Genomic DNA, 22,500 nt, shown 5'->3' on the forward strand with positions numbered 1-22,500 from the left:
CCGCATGAGCATATTTGATCCTAAGAACGAACATTACCACCAGATATTCTGATACGCGTAATGGAAAAGGCATAGTTCAACGTTGTGAGATTGAAATTCTCTGGCAACTGAAATTTATCATTTAAAAAAAAATACAAAGTAAAAAGGTATTTTTAGCCCTATCTATGCTAACAAATCTGTTTTCTATTGATTTATTAGACACGTGTACGATCTTCAGAACCATAGCTTAAGAAAAATGCTTTCAACCAATTTCTATAAGCCTTATTAACCTTTTGAGTGTTGAGTTAATTTATATACATTTGTTAATTTGTTAGTATACGCCTAGAAGTGGATTAATTTTACGTATTTTTCCATAATTATTTCTCTTGTAATTTATTATTATTATTTTTTTATTAATTCTCAACGTTATTCGTACGTTTTAATCATTTATTTCAACACTTTTCTATTATTAAAATTAGTTGATTAATTTTATATATTATTCGACTTTTATTGAATTTTTTTTATAACAATTCAGATGCTCTCAATATTTTTTGTTATGTTCGTATTCTTTAATATATTGATATTATTTCCTATAGAAATCATTATAATGTTATTTATTCATTATTTCTTCAGTTATAAATGTAAGTATATATATATATAACTATCTGGGGTTCCTCAAAACAGTGAAAAATCGACCGCCGTACATGTACGGCGATATCGCTCAAACGGTTAAATAATATCAGAACCTACTTCAATTTGATTGACTCCACGATTAATGAATATTTGTCGAGAATAATATACGTTAATAGGCTGTGTAGGTAAGAAGTATATACAAAATACAATACATAGTGTAGCAATTCGTGATAGCCACAAACAGGACGTCATTAGACAAACATCACTTCTTCTGAAGTATGAAGGCTACCGATTGAAAGTTTCCGAGGAAAAACCGGAAATGATTACGACATCCGTTCCCTTACTACGGCGCACTTTCCGCTAATCTCATGAGCCGTATGATGTATTTGTATGTAACAAGTAGGTATAAGAGCAAACATTCATACAGGATCATCAGTTAACGACCTTTTAAGTCTTTATAGTTTAAAAGCAGAGGCAGTTGAATTTTTTCGTTGTCGTATTCAATGAAATTTAATAAATGCGCACAGTCGAACGCCGCTAAATAATTACAATAATATTACTCGCCATAACATGCGCTGAAAACCTTTGTAGTTGGATACAAGAATGTTCACCAAAATCACTCATTCACAACATTGTTCGATAAACAAAACTGTTATTAGCAATGCGTGCGATAGATAAGGGCTGTTACCGTGCTAATTTTGACGACGATGCGTATAGCGTTACCGAGCAAACCAAACATACTGAGGTGCGTGCGATATTTAAAGACGCCGTTATTATCAATTAATTATTGTCGTTATTTATCATAGCTATCGGCGTCGCTCAATTAGCGAGACAAAACATTTTTCTTAGTCGATTATGTCAGATAGCAACGCTATCGCTATATTATGTCTAAAGTAACAGACACGCCAATTATCTCAGCAGGTGAACTCATTCAACCAAATTTAATAATTGTGACGAAAATCATTGACCATTCAATATTTTTGATAAGGATGTAATTATTGGGAACCAAACTGTTGTTCTGAATTATCTTTGCTTAATATTGAGCGTTTGACATATTGCTGCAACAGAAGCGTAAAGTTGTCATACTAGTTTTTCTCAATTCAGTAACACAAATAGTGTTAAATTGATTATGTGTAAATCTGCGTGGAAATGGGCATAAATAAACATCCATCAATCTGTATAAATGCGATTGAATGATAAATAAATAAAAAATAGACCGATTTATCAATGCAATACATTCGAGTGCGAAACGGTCGTATGCATAAGTAAGCGCACACGTATAAGAGAGCAAAAATAACCCAAAAAATGGAGGCTATGTCGTGTCGCTTTCAAAAACAACTAGAGGTGTAGTAATTCGAAAGTCGCCGGGGAGCAAAGGAGGAGAGGTGCATACAAATCACGTTCGAATATACATACATATAAAAAAAGAAACAGAACTATGTAAAAAAAAAATCAGCGCGTGTTGCATAATGACACGGTTCTGGCATAAACATATATTGAAGGAGTTTAGGCGGATGCGCACCGTAGCCGAAGCGACGCATGGTTGGGCGCGACGAGACACCGCTGGCGATCAAAGCCCCGGCTCAACCGAAGCCGCGCCGGTGTGTTTGGGCCTTAACCCTTTTGCGCCCGTGGGATTCACGAGATTAAACTAGATTATTATCCCTCACGGAACCGTCATATTTCGTAAACTATGGATATATTAGAATACGTAATTGGCATGATTAAATTAACATTTATAAGTTGTTAATGAAGGGTTACAATGGGCGAAATTGTCCCTTTTTCCTAATATATGTTACACGCGTAAGCTTGATTTAGATACTCTATATCAGCGGTTCTCAAACACATCGTTAGAAATGACACGCGAATATACTCGCCAGAATTTTTTTTATTAAAAATGTAAGTTAAATAGTAATAGATGATAAATGTAAATTAAATAGTTTTAGCTGACACTAAATTAACCAATTCTGTGCAATAGATAAATATAATAATTAAGCATCGTTGCGATATATTTTCTGAAATATTTTATGCAAAATATTACAATAAGACATTAAAAATATCTACTCATAATATTTAACTGCTAATTAGGCGTGTTTTGTATGCTGCTCAGTGTTTTGCCATGTAGTGAATTGATTTGCTTCACGTAACATTTTTTGTAATAGTTTTTTTTATTGTTTGTGTTTATTTATCTCCAATTTAATCTGGCAGGCAACTAAATTTAAAACATTGAAAATAATTTAAAAACACTTATTTATATTAAAAGCGTTGTTATTCTTTTGTCCGATAATAATATTTCGAGTAATATAATTGTTTTACATATTTGGGTACTAAGTTAAAAAATAAGTAATAATATGGTGTGCATTCTTAGAGAAATTATCTCTTTATCCTAATATATAAATCTGTTTACTTTTCAAAACTGCCTCCATTTGAAAAAAAATATTTCAATAATAAAAAAAACACATATTGTCTGAATCTTTTACTTTTTTCATTGAACACGTGTGATTAAAACTAAATTTATTCAATGAAGTAAAATGATAAAAACAGCAATTCCTAACGATCCGGGAGTATTTTCACATGTGGCAACACTGATGCGCAAAGTTTTTATGGGAGCGTCATGACGAAAATAAAAACCAATATATAAAACCCTAATCTAATATTTAATTTTTTTATCTTTCCTCCAAAAATGGCACTATATTTCTTTAAATTATTCTTTCAATATGACCTTTATTTTATTTAACCATATTAAAAAAATAATTATAGTGCCATTTCCGGAGCATTTCATGACAATCCCATACAAATAAAATAATGAATTGATGAAAATGAATGAAATCAGACTAAAACCCCAAGTTAGTAATTTTAATTACCAAATTAAAAAAATAGATAATATGCGTTAAGTCCAATACGTTACAACGGGATATATACAATCAACATCTACAAGTAAGTAGTGAAACACCAGACCGAAATTAAAGTCTGTAAATCAGTGATATATATTTTATAAATAGCTAACAATCAAATGATTTTATAAATATTTATCCGATAAATTAGAAAAATCTAAGATAACCTAATTTGTTATGAATGATCGGGATTATAATTATATAATGAACAATAGTTATAATATTCCAGATGCGATAGAATTAAAAAAACACTTTAGATAGAGATTCGTATCCATAAATATTGTAATATAAAAAATCATATTTTTGATTTTGATTTATTTATTGTACATATTCCGTTGCAACATAAGTCGTTAGCCCAGTGCGTTACAACGGAGTAAACACAGTCAACAAACTACTAAGTAGGTATTGAGATACCAAACGGAAACCAGTCAACTATTTAATAATATAACTATTGTAATACTATTTTATAATTAATAAAAATTAATTATAAAATAGTATTACAACTTACTATAATCATTATTTACGACCTAGTTCGATATTCTTTTTAATTGCCAATAACGATATTCATCCATGAGACTAAGAAATTCCAGGAAAGCATACTCTGTAATAATTGATCAGATAATAATCAATAATTACAATACCCCATACACAATAAAAATTTTGAAAAACAATAAGGTTTATATGGTTTTGAACTCATTTTACTATACCACTGGTCTATCGTGATAGTCGAGAATATGTAAGAAACAGAAAGATTATCAATACGGGGCACAGTTTAAAATTAATTAGATTATGACTTAAATATTTAAGGTTGATGTAAATATATAATATTTATTAATACATAACCGTAGTTGTTTACTTTATTATCCGTATAAAATTAATCTGTTCAATGATCAAATGTCGGCAAAGGGCCGTTGATTTTCATGGGAAAAATTTCGATACGCGGTTTTAACATTATGTATGCGGGACGTGATAGTCGTGATTACCCGCGTAGCTAATTAAATTCCACAAATTGTTTATCCAATCAATCTTTTCTTCATCTAATGAAAAGTCAAAATCATTCCTACATAACGACAGGAATTTTCATTGCGTTAATTAATTTTAGAATAAATAATTTTAATTTATTTAAAAGTGGCCTTTGAATCACACAATTTAGAGATGAATTCAAACCCGTCTTAAAATAAAAAAGATGTCAAATAATAACCAGATGAGTATTCGACTTTGCTTCAACTGAAAAAAGTCGGTCAACTATGTTGGAGTAGATTTATGTTCTAAATAGTAAATATTTACAACGAGCGAAACTTCAAAGTTTCGCCCTCGTCTCCCGCTTTTAACCGATAAGCGTCGCAAAACGAAGATTATTGTCTTCCGCATACAAAATGTTAAAACTAAAATAAATATTAATCTTTACCAGTACCGCGTATCAGTTCAGCGTCAAATGGATAAGGGTATATGGAGGCATTGGGTTGAGATGTAATATATATTTATGTCAGAATATGTTGTTTTAAAATTGACAATTTTGTAGATATGGTAGCCGCACAGGACGCTATAATGCCCAGAGGACGTCCTCACGGACGGTCAAAGGTTAAAAATGAGATAGATGTCTGACCTTGTGTCCCGATTCGTGGTGGTGCGTCTGGTGGTTGTGCGCTATCTGGGACCCCTTGGTATCGGAGGGCGGCGGCCTGGAGTCTACTGGGCTGGGCTGGGGGCGGCGGCGTTTGCCGCTCGCGGGCTGCGACGGGGGCTGCGACACGTCCAACTGCCGGTATGCGGCCCGCTCACTGAACATCTCATGCATTCCCTAAAAAAAAGATTACAAATAATTTTTCATCTTATTATAGAATTTTGATACCAACTAATCGTTGTAGCAAGTGATTTAGTAGTTTGGACATCAGTAACGGACAGCTGCCCGATACGTTATAATGGTGTCACGGCAAAACGCTAACAGGCAAAATTTTAACGCGACAGAAATGTGAACATTTATGTATAAATTAAATGTTATCACCTAAAACACCTCAATAAGATAATTTTATTTATTTGGAGGGATATATAAGGGCATAATTCACTATGAGTTAATGGATTATAGGTACACAATTACGACATACACATAGTGTGCTCAGCTAATTTGTTTAAAAACGACTTAAGCCATAAAAAAGACATTTCTTTATAAATTAAACAGTGCTAGCCCTCTTCTATCTAAGAAGACAATAGGAAAAAATCAATATTTTTTGGAAACTCTTCTCATTCACCGTATTCTTTTAGAATAAAATAGACTGCATCACATCAAATACAAAATATACAAAATTAGTTTCTAAAATGTTGAATTGCTCTCGGAAATCAATTACATATTAACCGATGAATTGATGACGGCGAACGTTAATTACAAGTTTTACATATGTTGAAAGAAATAAATTACATATTCAATAAGTTCTCCAAGCGTTGAAAAAACGTAACGTAAATTATTCGCGGTTGAAAATTGTATCCTAATCTTGTTTCAAGTATAACTTGTTGGAATTGAAAATTATTCAGGTGCTGGCAAACGAAATTTTAGCCAATTGCGATGAAAATTACTCTGGCAACACTAATCGAGAATGAACTAATTTTAATTTATCACCTAGTTTGTTTAACTGGCACGCGCTCGTTCTCGTTAAAATGGCAGTTACATCACGAGTGTTATTTACAATATTATTTTTAAATTTTGACTATAAAATTATGCATTATTTGTGCTGCACGCACACAAATAAAAGGTAATACATTATATTGATAGTTTATAATAAAAATATATAGTTGAAGTAAAAAATCAATCAAATTCAACAACCGAAATAATGGGATGAGTAGAGTAGAAAGTAAGGTAAATTACGTATGATGCGTCATCAGACATTTTTATATTTTTTGTTTAGAAACAATACAAAAAGTATAAAGAATAATACGTACGAATTGGGTTTTGTACTTGGCGTAAGTGAAAAAGTTGAAGAGGCCGTTATAATCGCGAGCGAGACTCATGACGAATAGATTGCAAAAATCACGAAGGTTCGCAAAAAATTGAAGTGTTACAACTGAGGTGTGTTCACCACGGCGACAGCGACTGGAATAAATGCAGGATGCACCACTAATTATCTGTAAGGGTTTGTGAAAGTGAAAGCGATAAGGACGCGAGCGGTGCCGTTATCGCAGTCTCTTATCTTTCCAGCAGGTATTTTTTACCTATAGCTGATTACAAAATAATAGAGATGTTGAAATTATTAGGTTAAAAATATTGAATGCATATTATTATAATAATGCTATGGCAAAATTTTCAAATTAAAAATAATAGATAACATAAACGGAAGTGGTTTGTCGTACAAGGTGATTAGGTGACTGACAGAAAATAACTCGATACAAGCACAAGTTCACACAGAAAAACACAAAAAATCACCACTGGTATTGAATGATTTATAAAATGGTATTTATATATCTGAATAAGATTGTAAAAAATATTTAAAACCGAAAGAGAAAGTATAGATTACTGGTAAACTGCGGAATTATCCATTTATTAAATTTTGTTGGTTACGTACTTGAATGGAATGAATTGAAGCAGACGGAATCAAGCGGACGGTTTTAGCTCACAATACGGTAAAGGTAAATAATGTAAAGGCACGTCGTTTTTAATTCAATTTAAACATCGTTCATAGTATGACGCAACGAATTCACGTTTGTATGTTTTATTTACAAATCTGGCAAAACGTCAGTGTCAAATTACATATTTACTAGCAAAACACTTAGACAAAGGGTGGTGCGAATGAAGAAGAAATGCAAAAAGAAAGCGTGATATTATACAAATATAAATAACATAAAAAAACGGAACGCTTTTTGGCAGAAGAGAAATCGTTTGTTGTTGCCAAAAATATCTGTCCGTCAACAATGCGAAACATAGCATTTATGAATATATGTATGTATATCGGACGTTGCATATAAAAGTAGTACGCGTGTGCATTACCCGCTTCTGTCGACTCGGTCGATTAGCGTGCGTATTCACATAATAAAAAATGTCAAAACCATTAATTATTACTTTTAAGTGAGGCGCTATGTGACTTTTAATTAATAAATTTCTCTATAGTTACACTTTAGGACCCCGCTTAAAAAATAGGCACCTATGAGGAAACAATAGTTATATCTGCCAACTCTTTCAGATCACCAATCTCTAACTAATAACAAATTTATTTGCAATATAATTATGTATTAATATTTTTACATATCAGTGGCGTGCGGTCAAGGGGGGGGGAGGTACAGACTATATTTTTTAATTTATATTATTTATTTGATAAACATATTATGTATTTAATTTTTGAATGGTTAGCACATTGTTGTCGGGACACGGATTTTTCCGTTTTTGCGGAACTGCTGCTGGATTGCGGGACCCGTAAAAATCCGTTTTTTGTAGTCTGTTGCTAGAAGTCGGCTCACGTGTTTATCCGTGTAATTTGAACTGCATTTTTTTTTGTTGTCAGCAGCTAGATGTCACTGCTTTGATATTTAGTAAAGACATTATTTTATTCGTCGTCGCATTTATTACATTTCCACCAAATGTATTGTACTAATTTTGATATTGAATTTTTATTCCGTACAAAAAATTAAATAACGAACTATAAACAATTCCTGTTATCCCAAATATCTTCTATTATGTTCAATTCTATTCAAGATACTTCGAGGAATTACTTTCTACCTGATGTAAAAGAAGGGATGGTTGGGAGTGAGAAAACAAATCAAATTCCAATGAAACTTGACCTGGGGTAGATAACAAGCAACAGTCATTGCGACATCTGTGACTTGTTATAAAAAAAAGACATCATTACAGTTACGCGTAAATGTTCGGTCGTTCGGTTGTCTAAAAATAGTTTTACACCCCGAAATGTTTTCACCCGATAAAAATAAATCTGACGATGAATTTTGTTTGGATAATTTATCTGATTATTGATAATTGGACCAAAAGTGTAGCTATGTATCTTTTGACATACCTCTACACAGAGCTACGTGTTTTTAGAGATATCATACGTTGAAAAACTATTCATAAAAACAGATTGTGCCATATTTTAGTTTTATTTAGTGTTTAATTCGATTTTTTATTACATACATTTTTATAGTACTTTTATGTGCAAAATAAACGCAAGTTTCCAGTGAATATAAAACTGTCAACCTCCATGTTTCTTCTTCATTTGATAGTACTGTTTATGGTAAGTCTGGGTTTAAAATTTCATAATTTTATATTGTATAGTATAAAAGTTATGGCGAGTTTCCGAAAAAAAACGCGGAAATTCTTCGTTTCCGATTAATTCCGCGGCTGCTAAAAAATGGCCCGCGCCAGGCTTAAGACAATGCCCGAAATCACCCGACAACAATGTGTTAGAACTATGGTTAAAACTAATTTTATTAAATTGAACACTTTTAGTTCATTTTTAATATTTACATTATTAATGCAATTTATAGATTTTAAATGGAATGCTAGTGACGAGTATGTATAAATAAGTTCACTTCACTGCGAGACATGGAAGGCTGAAAGACCGGAGTAATACGATAGATTCAAAACGTCAACCGCATGCATAGTTGATTGACTATAAACACGATCACGTGATCAGCTGAGTCGGTCGCCATCAACCGCCGTTCATGCTGGCGGCGTTTTGAATCTACCGCATCTATGGACGGCACGCCACTGATAAGTACATAGTACACGTGTACACGTGCTGAATTACAGTGTTTTTAAACCGGCCAGAAGGCGGTGGCTCTGACGCAATCAAAACAGATTGCGTCTGAACCAGCACAAAAGGGGATGATGAGGTTATTTATATAATTCACATAATTCTATTTATATTTTTATTATGCCCATGAACATCAAACAAAACAAAAGTATATTCATACAAATGAATCAAATTAACTTTGAAATATGATATATAACATTTTGGTGTTTGTATTAAATATAAACGCGTTCGTAATTATACCACAGACGATTGAAGCCAAAAAACAACAATTTGTTTTGAATTATTTCCAGCACAAAGTTGACAAATATGTGTTTATACAAAACACATTGTTACTTAATTTGTATAAGGAAAAAAAAATGTATTTATTATCACCTAAGATTAGGAATAGTCGAGCATATTTTTTAACGTGACAAAATCTAAACCACAGTTTCCCAAGCCACAATCGTCCATCATAACGTCTCTTTATACTAATGCAGGGTTTCCCAAACTTTTTCAGCGACGGAACACTTAGCAAATCCGAAAACTTTGGCGGAACACTTGGCTTATTTTTTAGGTTGGGTAATTCATAATAGTAAAAATAAAAATAAAAAATGTTAAAAAAGAAATATCATTTATTTAATAAACATAAAAATTTAAATAAATAAAACTCCTAATGACAATTTTTTTTATATCAGGCATAATATTGATCAGTTGTATTCTCAGTTTTTATATTATTTTCTTCTTCGATGATAGATGTAGAAGTATTTGGCCTTTCTTTCGTCAAATTTCCTGTTTTCAACCAAAGATCCATGGGTAGTTTTTGAATAATATGTAAATTCTGTAATATTTTTTTTTGTCAAAATGGAAAAATCTGTATTATAAGCAACCAGACTAAATTAATGTACAAGAAAATCGATTCATTTTTATGCAAATTTTATTTAAATCATTTATATTTCCAAAAGAATACACCCAATCCTGTTTTAACGCAATAAATTACAATAGTCTCAAGCTTTTTTATCAGATTTATGAACAATTTTTATGTATTAGCAAGACTAACAATTTTTTTAATTTACTCCAAATTTTTGTGAAATATCTATTTAGGCTCCGCGGAACACATATTTTGGATCCGCGGAACACCAGTGTTCCGCGGAACATAGTTTGGGAAACCATGTACTAATGGTTTAAGCATTATGCAGAAAAACATCCATTTATCAAGAATTACATTTTTTTTTTACACAATTCGTAATGTACATTTGCGTTCATTTCTCACGAAAAATAAACGCGCGAATTCGGGCAATGAATATTTTAACATAACAAGTCGTTTCAAGATAACCGACGTCTGTCAAATCCAGAAATGTTCCACGAGTCAACTGATGTAAAATAAGAATACAAAAATTGAATAAATATTCGACAAAAATGGTATTGAAAAGAAAAAGAACGCAACCACGGGCGATGCACGTAAAGGACGGATGTCGACCATGGTTGCCCACGTTTATTTTTTCGCGAATCGATGTGTCAGTCAAGGTGAAAACGCGGATTGTTCGACTTGCGCGAATGGACGGAGATAACGGTAAATGCACAAGCACTCAAACGATTGCCTGAACTGAAAATAAATTATAAAAGGGACGAAAATCGGCGAAATGATATAGGAATATTGCATTACTAAAGTACGTAATATTTTAATATATGCAGAAACTCGGAAACATATCACTATCTATGAGCGTATATATTTTTTTATCTTCCGTTGTAACATGATATGCGTAAGCGCAATGCATTACAATGGGGTAAATTGGTATCAATTCGATAAGTCAATCACACACAAACAATACCCGTGAAGTAAGTATTTAAACACCATACTTAAAATCTGGCAATCGGGGACATATATTATAAATTATTATAAAAATAGCGCATTTTTATAATTTATTACGACTTTTAGAATGGTGTTTTAATACTTTAAAATTCGAGTCTGCTGCGGGGACCAGAACCTGTGACATCTGGGTTATCCAGTCCAGCGCCTTATAGAATAGCTATTCTAACCATATATGTATTATATAATATGTAACTGTAACTCCTCCGATTTGCAGCTACGCAATGAAGTCATAATCAGAGCTACGATTGTGGTGCTACTAATAAACAAGTATGTGTTTAGTAAGTTTCACTATGCTGTATATACAATATTTTTTTCTTTGATGAAATCTATGGTTTTATTTAGGGGTTTCAATACAGGGATGCTGCTATTGATTTAATGTATATACCGATACTTCAGTATTTATAATTTAACCAGTTTTACGGCAGAGTGCGGCAACAATACGGATATTTTTTTGTTACATAACTGTCGTATGGTAAATGCATTTTACCACTCTACCACTATAGAAGAAGCGCAGAATTATTGATACTCGATATAGAAAAAGCTTTCGATACGTCATGGCATGAAGGTTGAACATATAAATAATTAATAAAGGACAGAATAGCGTAGTCCGTAACGTTGCGGGTTCGAGCCCCGACAGCGGCACTCGAATTTATATTTATAAAAAAATGCGTTATTATAAAAAAACTGGCCCCAGCAGCAGTGACATTCATTAATTATAAATTATATTACACATAATAATTAATATATATGTCACCCATACCCAGACGTCTGTGGTTAATACTTACTTGTATGTATTCATTATATCTGATTGACTTACAGTTGGTACAGATTTACCCCGCTGTAACGCATTGGGTTTAAGCCTGTCAGATTATAACGGAAGATTTAATAAATAAATAAATTAAAAAATATATAGCCCCCGATTATAATTGCAAGAAAATTATTGTATAAAAACCTGTAGAGATTTAATAATTATTTTATTAAGTCGAAAATTAAAATGAATCAAGAGTAACATTCACTCTTAGATAACTTGAAAAATGAAACAACTCGCATAAAATGGAGAGCGAGCTTAAATTTACTAAACATATTGCGACTCTAAAACTGGTATACAATAGAAGAAGTGCATTATCAGAAAAAATGCGAACATATTAACCCACTAATCTCCATAATCAATGACTACGACAAGAAATGTATACACATAAAATTCCAACACACATTTTGACTTTGAGGTAGTACCTAGTTAACACATTGAATACCGTGTGTGCACTAATTTGTGCGTTTAGTCATTTCAAGTTTATAAAAAAAAAACACACAAACACGTTAAACTTCGCATTTATTTACCCTTTTTTAGCTAAAGATGTCATTAATATAATATTAACTAAAATAGTTATTGTCTCAAACTTAATTGTGTCTCTAAGTAATAAACACATTTATATTTCTTACAACCCGGCACCACCTGTCAGCCTTTCTTACGCACATTTGTCACATTAAAAGATTTCAGTTAATATTTGGCCTTGAAATGGTTTCGATCTGTTTAAAATGGGTTAGTACAACCAACCACTTTTATCCAAAAAATATGTCAAATGATTTTACTATTGCGAATACAAAAAAATCAGTAAAAAATTGCATTTTAAATTTGATTTTAAAACGTTGGCTAATAAAAAAAAGTTGTCCTAAATATTGCAAGTAAGTCGAGGTATTCAATGAGTTTATGTATAAAATACAGCCTTGGCCATAATAATGGGGCACCCCTTAAAATGGTGTGTAACACTTTACAAGTGCATTGTCTAACTGAAATAGCAGGCAATTTTAACCGTAATTTTCAAAACTAAGCAAAAGCATTTGTCGTTTTTTATAGCTCAGTTAAGTTTCAAAATGAGATTGCAAGTCTTATTGTACAGTCTCGCCTAAGCGACCGTTATGTTAAGTGGCGTGATTTCAGTCTTTATTTGTCGTAATAATTTATTTTGAATATTATATAAACATTTAAAAAATGCCAAAAAAAACGCTACTTTATTATATAGTTTTATTGCATTCGCATGGACTGAATCAATCGTAAATTAGTCAACACATTAATTGTTCACGATAGGCTGTCCAAAATGCTTTGAAACGGTTCAACGAATGTGGTTCTTACAAATCAAAGCCAAAAACAGGAAGAAAATTAAAGACAACTGCCCCGGAAGATTGAATCTTGGTTCGTGAGTCCCTTAAAAATCGTCGAAAAATGTTTTCAAAGTTGGCTACTGAAGTCTCTGCAAGTGGATGTCCCTCAATTTATTCGCGGACAGTGAGAAGAAAGTTGAACGATGTGGAACTCAGAGGTTAAAAAGCCCGACACAAACGTGGCGTTCTGAAATAAATGAAACTCAAAGGTTAAGTGGGCTCGAAAACATCTAGATTGGACATCTGAGGATTGGGCGAGTCATTTGATCCGATGAATCCAACTTTGAGGTAATTTTTAACTAAAATTGGTTGAAATAAAAAAACTAAAAACTTAATTTATTCAAACATTTCTAAAGCAATAATTTAATAAAATAAACTTATTGATCCCTGGTGTAGTACAAGTGCATTTAAGAGTCGGAGAAGAATATATAACAGATTGCGTAGTACCCAAAGTCAAATAATGTGGCGGAAGCGTTATGGTCTGGAGTTGCATGTAGTATGAATAGTGACATTTTTATTTCAACGTTGAAATCCACTTTAATAGATACCTTCTGGAAAATATTTCCATGCACAGACCACGCTACCATTCGATTCCAACAAGAAAACGTTCCGTGCCATATTTCGCTAAAATTCAGTGGTTGGTTTGCGTCAAAGGGTTTGACGCTTTTAGAATTATTGCCTGCACATTGGCAAAATTAAAAGGAAATATTGCCTACACAATTGCAAATCCAAAATTGAGCTGCGAAAAAAATTGCAGATGGAATTAAGAAAATTGTCTTCGTCCATCTGTAAGTCATTTTTGACAGTATGCCAAAAAGGATTGCAGCTGTAATTAAATCTAAGAGTGGGATTACTAAATATTAAAAATAAGCTTAAAATTAACACTTTAAGCAACCTTAGTCGGTATTTTATTTATATTTAACGATTTTCAAGATATATAATTTATTGGGGTGCCCCATTATTATGACCAAGGCTGTATCTTGAACGAATTAATTTAAAATAAATCTTGTGTATTTTTCCGTGAATTGTCTTATCATTATTTCTTTATGTATATGGTTATAAACCAACGGCATGTATTTAATTTTAATGTAAGCATTTCTGTATTCTGAATTTCGCGCAATTGTGCTATATTTACTTACATGGAATGCCTGTATATAATATTCCAAGAACGGAGAAGGCAAATTGATACATATAAAAGCAGTAAATTAGTTACGCGAAACCCTTTGAGAATTAGTGGTCCTCGTTTACATCTTGTTATCCGATAAGAAAGATAAGCTTCGTAAACATGCGTTGTGTTATTTACGGAAAGTAAATGTCAAATGCGATATTTTTGGACGTAAATAAGGTCGAGCTGCTATCTGGAAACCATACGGCAACTAACCTTCAAAGAAGGAATAGGCTTAATCACGAATAAGAAACAAAATATTAAAATAGAAACATGCCAAAAAAATGTTGTCATTGAAAAGGATATTGCGTAATCATCAATCATTAAATGGTGTGGAAAATTAAAAATTGGTAGAAAGATTAAAGCTGCATCTGCAGCAACCATTTTGAACATTCGACCAGCAACAATTCCTCCAAAATACGCCACTCAACAGCACCAGAGCATTTGCGCAGGTTTTACCGGTTGGCCGGTTAGTTACATCTGGCGCAACAACACGTTCGCCGAAACGAGTTGCAAAACGCGTCACACACAACTACCAACACTGAGGTCTGCGAGCGGTACCAAATTCGCGATACCTACACACTGTCACCAGTGCTATGAAACGAAGGTGGACAGCAGCCATAATAAAAATGTCCTTCGCTCGGAAAGGTCGGACCGAGTCCGAAATAATTAATCTACAAGCAGAGGTCAATTCTTGGTTACGTCTTTAGTGACTGTGCAATGGCCAGGAGCGGCACACTGCGTCTTTGAAGTGGTAATATGATATACACAGTGAAAATGTTTCCGTGACGCGTCGAAAGCAAATTTGCTCTCTCGTGATCGACGAGGTCAGATTCAATACTGATCGACCGGTGCGTTTGAGAGTTTGCGCGTTGCGTCGCTCAACCATAAAGTGTTAATTACGAAGGTTAAATAGAATGGATAAGGATAATAATTATTTTTTGTGATATTTTTTCTCTCTAGTTTCTTTTTTACGAGCCGACCTTGCGATACAGTGATACGCGAATGACGGCAGCGTCGACAGGAGAAACTTAACGCCTATTCTGCGTTTGCTAAACTAAAATACCATAAATTATTTATGTATGTATAGATTCTATACATTAAAGAGGTTGCACGTATTGCAAAGTAAAGCCAAAAGCGGCAACTATTTAAATATCAATAATAGTTGTCAGGCACACCTATTTATTGTTTGATAAGAAAAATGTGTGGAAGAAATAACTACAATTGACGGTTTTAATACGTTTCAATTTTATATTACGGTTAATATATTGCACAGTGGCACAATATATAGTGCACAATTGATATTGAAAATTAGATAAAATGTTTCTGTTTTTTCTTAAAAAAAAAAACAATTCTATTGTATCTGCCTTCCATGCAAGTTATCGATTTTCTTTATTGTATATATTTTCTATTTGTTAGCAGTTTTTCTATTGTTCTTCTTTCATCACGCTATTGATACTTTCCAGAAGTATCAATAGTAGAACAACTGATTTTGATGTTTTAATTTTACAATTGATTTAGGCTACACATTATCTTTTTTAAATAGTATTTAAGTGTTCCTTTTTATTTTATCTAGTGAATGAAATTTCAACTTTAAGTTACATTTATTATATTAATTAAAAACATGCTTATTGATATACCGTCTCAAGCTACTCAGCATATTCAAAGCTTTGAAGTATTTTTCAGGTTGAAAGATAGTTACAATTCAATATATTTTCGAGTCAATGTAGTCTATTGACAACAAAAGCACTGAATTGCCTTCGATATTAACTTTTCTGTCAATGAACCGTTCTCTTAAAATAGAATAGAATTACTTGGTTTTGTTCTACTTTAATTAAAACGTCGATTAAGACGTAAAAGTTTTTATGGAAACAAAACGAATTATATTTGCTCTAACCTTTTCCAATGCCGTCACATAGGTTTCGCATAATAACATTACGTAAATTAGCACGTAGATATCTCTTTTTCACCAATTAAAAATGTTAAAAATTGACGTATGAATGTAGATACAAGATAAGGAAGTTAACGTTGCATAAAAACAAACGTTATGTATGAATATTTCCAAAATAACGCAAAGTAAATTGATTTTATGAGACGATTACTACTTTATCTGATATTTGCAGTCATACGTCACCTACTTTCATCTTTCTCAATGGTGAAAATTATAACTCTTATGTCTATTTACATAAAGTGGACGCCATTATGTATATGGTTCTTCGACTGGTAGCAGAAAAATCGTTACATAAAAGGGGTGCTATTTAACAGTGAATTTTTTGGAGATATATGTGCATTTAATTAAACACTTTGTTCCATAAAACGAATTGTTTGTGCATTAATGTAAGGTAAGGATTAGTTGCAGAGATATTCATAAGGTGTTTAATCTAATCTGCAATAATAAAAGTAATGCAATTATTTTATATATTGCTCATTTAAATTGTGCTTTAAAAAAAATTAGCACAATTTTTGAGGTAAGGGATAAACGATATTAAAGGATGGATCATTTGGATCGTTCCTTAATTTTCATATATATTATTAATTAAGCAGAAATGGTTTTAAAAACGCTGTTTGTAAGCAAGCCTTCTTTATAAAGAATATATAGGAAGGATTTTCAAGATATTGCTTTCAAAACTTTCGAGTAGTCGAGTGAAGGTGCATATACAAAGGATGTGTATTAAGAAGAACCGTTCACGTGCACATGAGACGTGTATAGAAAAGACATGTAGGAAAGATTATTAAATTAAATTATCCAGCCCGTGACCAGTCATAGATATCCACTTCCACTCGGCAGTATTGTATGATTCTATTTCAGTTGAAATAAATTGTTAAGAATAAGCTTCGGTTATGTTTTATTAAATGAGAATATCGTAGAACATATTATGTGTGTAACAATGCTAATTTTCTAAAAACAATGACCTTGTTGCTCTACAATCAAGACACAGCATAACATTTGTTTTCAATGCGGTTATTATCTATTATCTCAAACTAAACCAGGTACGCCATTTTTATAGGAAGGGGAGGGGGAGGGGGCAAAAGTTGGCCAGTCAGTGGTCGTTTTTCAATATTTTGATTTCATTAAATGACACGCATTTTTCTGCACAAATTCAAGTTATCTAGCGTTCATATTAAGACTTTTTATAACAAATACTTAAGAGTTAAATGAAGCATATCTACACCGAATTTTGACCAATAGGAGAGAGTAAAAAACAATTATCCCTTCTCAGAAGGCTTTAAAATCGTGCCGTCGCCGACACGATTTTATTGATTTTGACGTGAATTTTTGACTTCTGAGAAGTGATAATTGTTTTTGCGCCCTCCTATTGACCAAAATTCGGTTTGAATACACTTTGACCAATTTACCCTTATATCAGAAGTTCGTAGTAATGTCGGTAAGTATAGCTATCATATTTTTGTGTGCATAAGTGCAGACAAACTATTAAGCAATATGCAAGATGCGACTTCTTTTTTTGCTTATTTTCGTCGGTTTATTTAGGACTTGTCACAATAAAAGTTTTAAAACTATAATTAGTGTTAGAACTTTCATTAGGTCAAGTTGGTTTAAACAGCAAATGTACGTTTCGCAGCTGTCAAATAGAGTTTCATAGACCTTTTAGAGTAGCATATCAGTTAAATTATATTTTCGTTAATAGAAATATATATCTATTAAAGAAAAATAATTTAGACTTCACTAGTAAAAAATATATCTTAACCGAAAAATACACATTCACTGTAAGAGTTATACATAAGTATGTAAATATATATATACATACATATATTAAGAAGTATGAAAAATTTAAATCATATAATTTTAAGCCAGATTTGGTAAAAATATATATTTACCGGTGAAAATGTATTTCGATATAACCACTAAAATGACATATTTAAAAAATATTTTCGGGATTAGATTTTCTTTGAGGGATAATCCGAAATTTCTGTTTTTTTAATATTTCGATTTCATTAAAATTTATAGTATATGAAATGACTGCCCCCAATCCAAATGACGTTCCTGAACTGAACACGTACAATATTAAGTCGCGGGGTCATGCAATGAAGAACCATAGATGATTAGGGGACAAATCTCGGCAGTGCTAGAAAAAAAATAAACGGTAAGTCTGCGAACAAGGTTAAAAGAGCATAAGCGACAATAGACGAGATCTAATGCCGAGTTCGCACGGATAAAGTAGGTCATACGGGTTTATCCTATCAGACGGGACTGAATAGTTCAGGAAGATCCCAGAGAATTGAATAGTCAGGACGTTAAAGACGGCAATTCAATGACATATTATTGCTCTGAAAATAAATATGTTGGCATGATTAACTCCATGCGGTATCGCCGTACATGTACGGCGGTCGTTTTTGTACTGTTTTACGGTACCCTAGATAGTTATATATTTTCATATATAACTGAAGAAATAATAAATAAAAAACATTATATTTATATAATATTTAAAAAACTGTAATTTATTGTTTATGATTTCCATAGAAAATAATACAAAAAATACAAAATAACATAACAAAAAATATTGAGAGCCTCTGAATTGATAAAAAGGAACGCAATATTAAAAATAAATTAACGAGATTTAATAATATAAGTGTTAATATATTATTAAAATATACTAATACAAAAAAGTAATAAAATAAATCAACGCAATAAAACGTTGAGATCCAGTTTTTTCTATAATTTACTACATTTTTACTTACTACTTTTCTATAATTTACTTAAACAATAAAAACAACAGAAATAATTGTGGAAAAATACGTGAAATTAACTCACTCACAGGTGTATACAAACAAATTAAAAAATGAAGGGTATATTATTATTTCGGTAGATTAAGTATTATTAATTCAGATTTCAGCTACCTTACGCGTCTAAGCTATTTTAAACATCGTCTAATTTTCCTTGTTTAAAATTTAATAAAATTGTTCCTTGGCCGGAATCTGCCAATGGAATGATACATGCGTACATAACGAACGACATACATTTCATGAGCGAGAAAAAATATAACGGAACATATGTTAGTAAAACGCACCGTCAGCTGTTATTAGATAAACGCTCAGATGAACACGGTTAGCGTATATGTATACATATATTGTTCAGTAAAATTATCCAATCCTTTTCTACTTTTAATACAATTTTTATCACGAAAAAGCGGATATTTTATTATCAAAATTATAGCACATAAAATATTGACATGCACTGCTTCAACGCCTTGGACTCTGAATTTTTTCATGAAACTCCGAATTTATCGAGTTATTTTCGGCGCGCGAGAAAAAGTTGTTTTTCGCATTTTGGTAATGCAAGCAGCTTCTTGTACGTAGCACGCACGCCTACGTTATATATACGATATTATTTTTGCGCGATTCTAAAGATGCATTCATACGGACAGTCGAGTGCTAGCAACAGGTTTGCATTAATTGCGGCCGCCGGGGTATTTCGAGGTCCGAAAATGACCTTGCGCCACCAATGCGGCGGATAGGAAGCGAAATCGAACGCCACCGGTTATAATATGTATAGCTCTAGACACGTAACTTGTCCTATTGCAATAGTGTGAGTAAATATGTATACTAATCTGCACTGATTGGACCCTGTAAAATAATTTTTGACGTAAAGACTTTTTAGTGGACGGCGATAACATAGGGATGGTTTAGGATCAAGCGGTAGCGGCGAAATACTTTCCCTATCGCTCGCTCGCGTGTTAAGTGACTAGAGTGAGTGAGAGATAGGGCATTCGGACCGTATCCCCTTATCGCTCACACACTCTCGTCCCTTAACACGCGAGCGAGCGAAAGGGAATATATTTCACCACACGCGCCTGTTGGTGTTAGGTAGAATGGGTGTGAGTCAGTAGGCCATTGGCACAGAGCGAAGCTGTCGTCTGTTGAGTACACGGTGTTTATCAAGTATTGAGATGTCGGAATACAGTAAATTAGGACAAGGAAGAGCATTATCGGGACAAACTAAAGAAATGGTTTTAAACGTATATACATATTTTAAAAAGATGGACGATACTAGCAAATCGGTAATTATTGATAACATAATAATATAGACAAAATATTTATATATTAAATAATGTGTGTATTTTTAGGTAGTAGAGCCCGTTATGAAACAGGTTGCCGAGGCGACAAAGTTATCTATCAAACGGGTACAAAAAATCATTCGGGATTTTAAAAATAACGGAATAGGGATGGCCATAACTTCTCCGAAGAAAACAAGGGTTTGCAGTAAAAAAATTGTAGTAGATGATTTTGACAAATCAGTGATTAGAAGATGTTTACACAATTTCCACTTAACACATAAACAATTGCCAACCGTAAACAAAATTTACCCAGTTGTTAAGGAATCGATATCATTTATAGGATCGGAAAAGACATTGGGTAGAATAATTGTCAATGATCTAGGATTTAAATGGGCAAAAACGCGTGACAATTACCCATATTTAAAAGAAAAGAGCGATGTTGTATACAAAAGGATTGTATTTTTAAAAAATATTGCACGATACAGACAAGAAGGAAGAGTTATTGTATACACTGACGAAACATATATTCACACCACACACGTTTCATCCATGGCTTGGAGCGATTCATCGGACAGCGGTATTCGAAAGCCCGTATCAAAAGGTTCTCGTTTTATTATTGTACACGCTGGCAGTGAGGCAGGATTTATACCGAACGCATGTTTGATATATAAATCGCATCAAAAGACGGGAGACTACCATGACGACATGAACTTTAAAAATTATAAAAAATGGTTAACCGAGATGCTAATTCCAAATCTAGAGCCCAGATCGGTGGTGATAATTGATAATGCGCCTTATCACAATAAGCAACTAAACCCGTCTCCAACCTCAAACACAAAAAAGGCTGAAATGATAGAGTGGCTTTCGAGAAAAGGCATACCCTTTTCACAAAATATGTTGAAGGTCGAACTGTATAAATTGGTATGTATTCATAAGTCCAAATTTAAAGAATTTGAAATAGATGCTATTTTTCGTGAATTTGGTCACGATGTATTAAGGCTGCCACCATATCACCCCGATCTCAACCCCATAGAAAAAATTTGGTCTTCTATTAAAGGCTATGTGGGCTCTAGAAATGTCGAGATGACAATAGATTCGGTCAAAAAACTAGTGGAAGAAAAAATAAATATTATAACTGCCAACGAATGGAGTAATGTCTGCCGAAATGCAATAAAAATTGAAAAAAAATATGAAATCAACGATATTGCCATGGATGATATTATGAATAATATGAATTTAGTGTTTAGTGTAAACGAAGATTCAGACTCTAGTTCAGAAGATTCCTTTGATGAATAGATTAATTTGTCTGCAATTTTTATATTAATTATATATGTATGTATTTTTTATAATTTGTGTTGTTGTGATTTATATTTAAATAAAATATTTTTAAGTTAATACTCTACCTTGGCTTTTAAATAATTCTTACACTAAGATATATAATAAACCAAAATTCTGGAAACTGCTTTATCTTTGTTTTATCTTCATGCGATCACTTTAGTGAACTGATAAGGTATTTTTATGTGACAAAAAGGTAAAATTAGTACGCACTCGAGGTTGTCATTCACGTATTTAATACATTTTAAAATCGTCATAATTTCTAAAGTATTTAATATAATTTAATCAAATTTTAAATTCTAAATTCACCATATACATACCAAGTTTACAAATTCTAAAGATCCATGGAAGAACCATTGATATTACTTTAGTAAAACTATCACAATGCGACAAGTAAGACAAAAATAATCCCTTCCGCCAGCTCCATGTCAATAAACCATCCCTATCCAGGTATAAAAAAGGTTTGAACATAATTGCAACAAAAAACAGTCCATTGAAAATCTGACATAAATACGATCTGCTTCATTTATTATTTAAAAATAAATGCTACACAAAAATAATATTAGAAAATTAATTAATAACAAAATGTAAAACATTCATCAAACACCCTGTGACTCACACACACGCAATCGGACAAGTTCTGAGTCTAGAGCTCTACGTATCTACGTGTACGTGGTGTAGCCGAGAGGAGAAGAGAGTCGACCGGTCGGTGGGAATCGAACCGCAGAGCGAGCGTGTC

General features: G+C 32.5%; 2 protein-coding genes across 4 annotated transcripts in view; one reads left to right on the forward strand and one right to left on the reverse strand.

The window, feature by feature from the left end:
* Hipk (Homeodomain interacting protein kinase) overlaps positions 1-22,500 on the reverse strand; it is an 81,991-nt gene that overhangs the window by 43,851 nt on the left and 15,640 nt on the right. For all 3 annotated transcript variants that reach the window (XM_088182955.1, XM_088182953.1, XM_088182954.1), the window contains one exon: positions 5,113-5,307. In XM_088182955.1, the coding sequence (XP_088039081.1) occupies positions 5,113-5,304 (192 nt within the window). In that variant the 5' untranslated portion in view covers positions 5,305-5,307. The remainder of the gene's footprint in view (positions 1-5,112; positions 5,308-22,500) is intronic.
* On the forward strand, positions 19,435-21,865 carry LOC148236490 (uncharacterized). The gene is made up of 3 exons (XM_088182821.1): positions 19,435-19,710; positions 20,259-20,429; positions 20,496-21,865. Exons 1-3 carry the CDS (start codon positions 19,468-19,470, stop codon positions 21,720-21,722), a joined length of 1,641 nt encoding a protein of 546 aa, XP_088038947.1. The 5' UTR covers positions 19,435-19,467; the 3' UTR covers positions 21,723-21,865.

Source organism: Plectrocnemia conspersa, unplaced genomic scaffold (assembly GCF_051122295.1).
Source record: "Plectrocnemia conspersa isolate PC_06_02 unplaced genomic scaffold, ASM5112229v1 ptg000003l, whole genome shotgun sequence".
NCBI lineage: Eukaryota > Metazoa > Arthropoda > Insecta > Trichoptera > Polycentropodidae > Plectrocnemia > Plectrocnemia conspersa.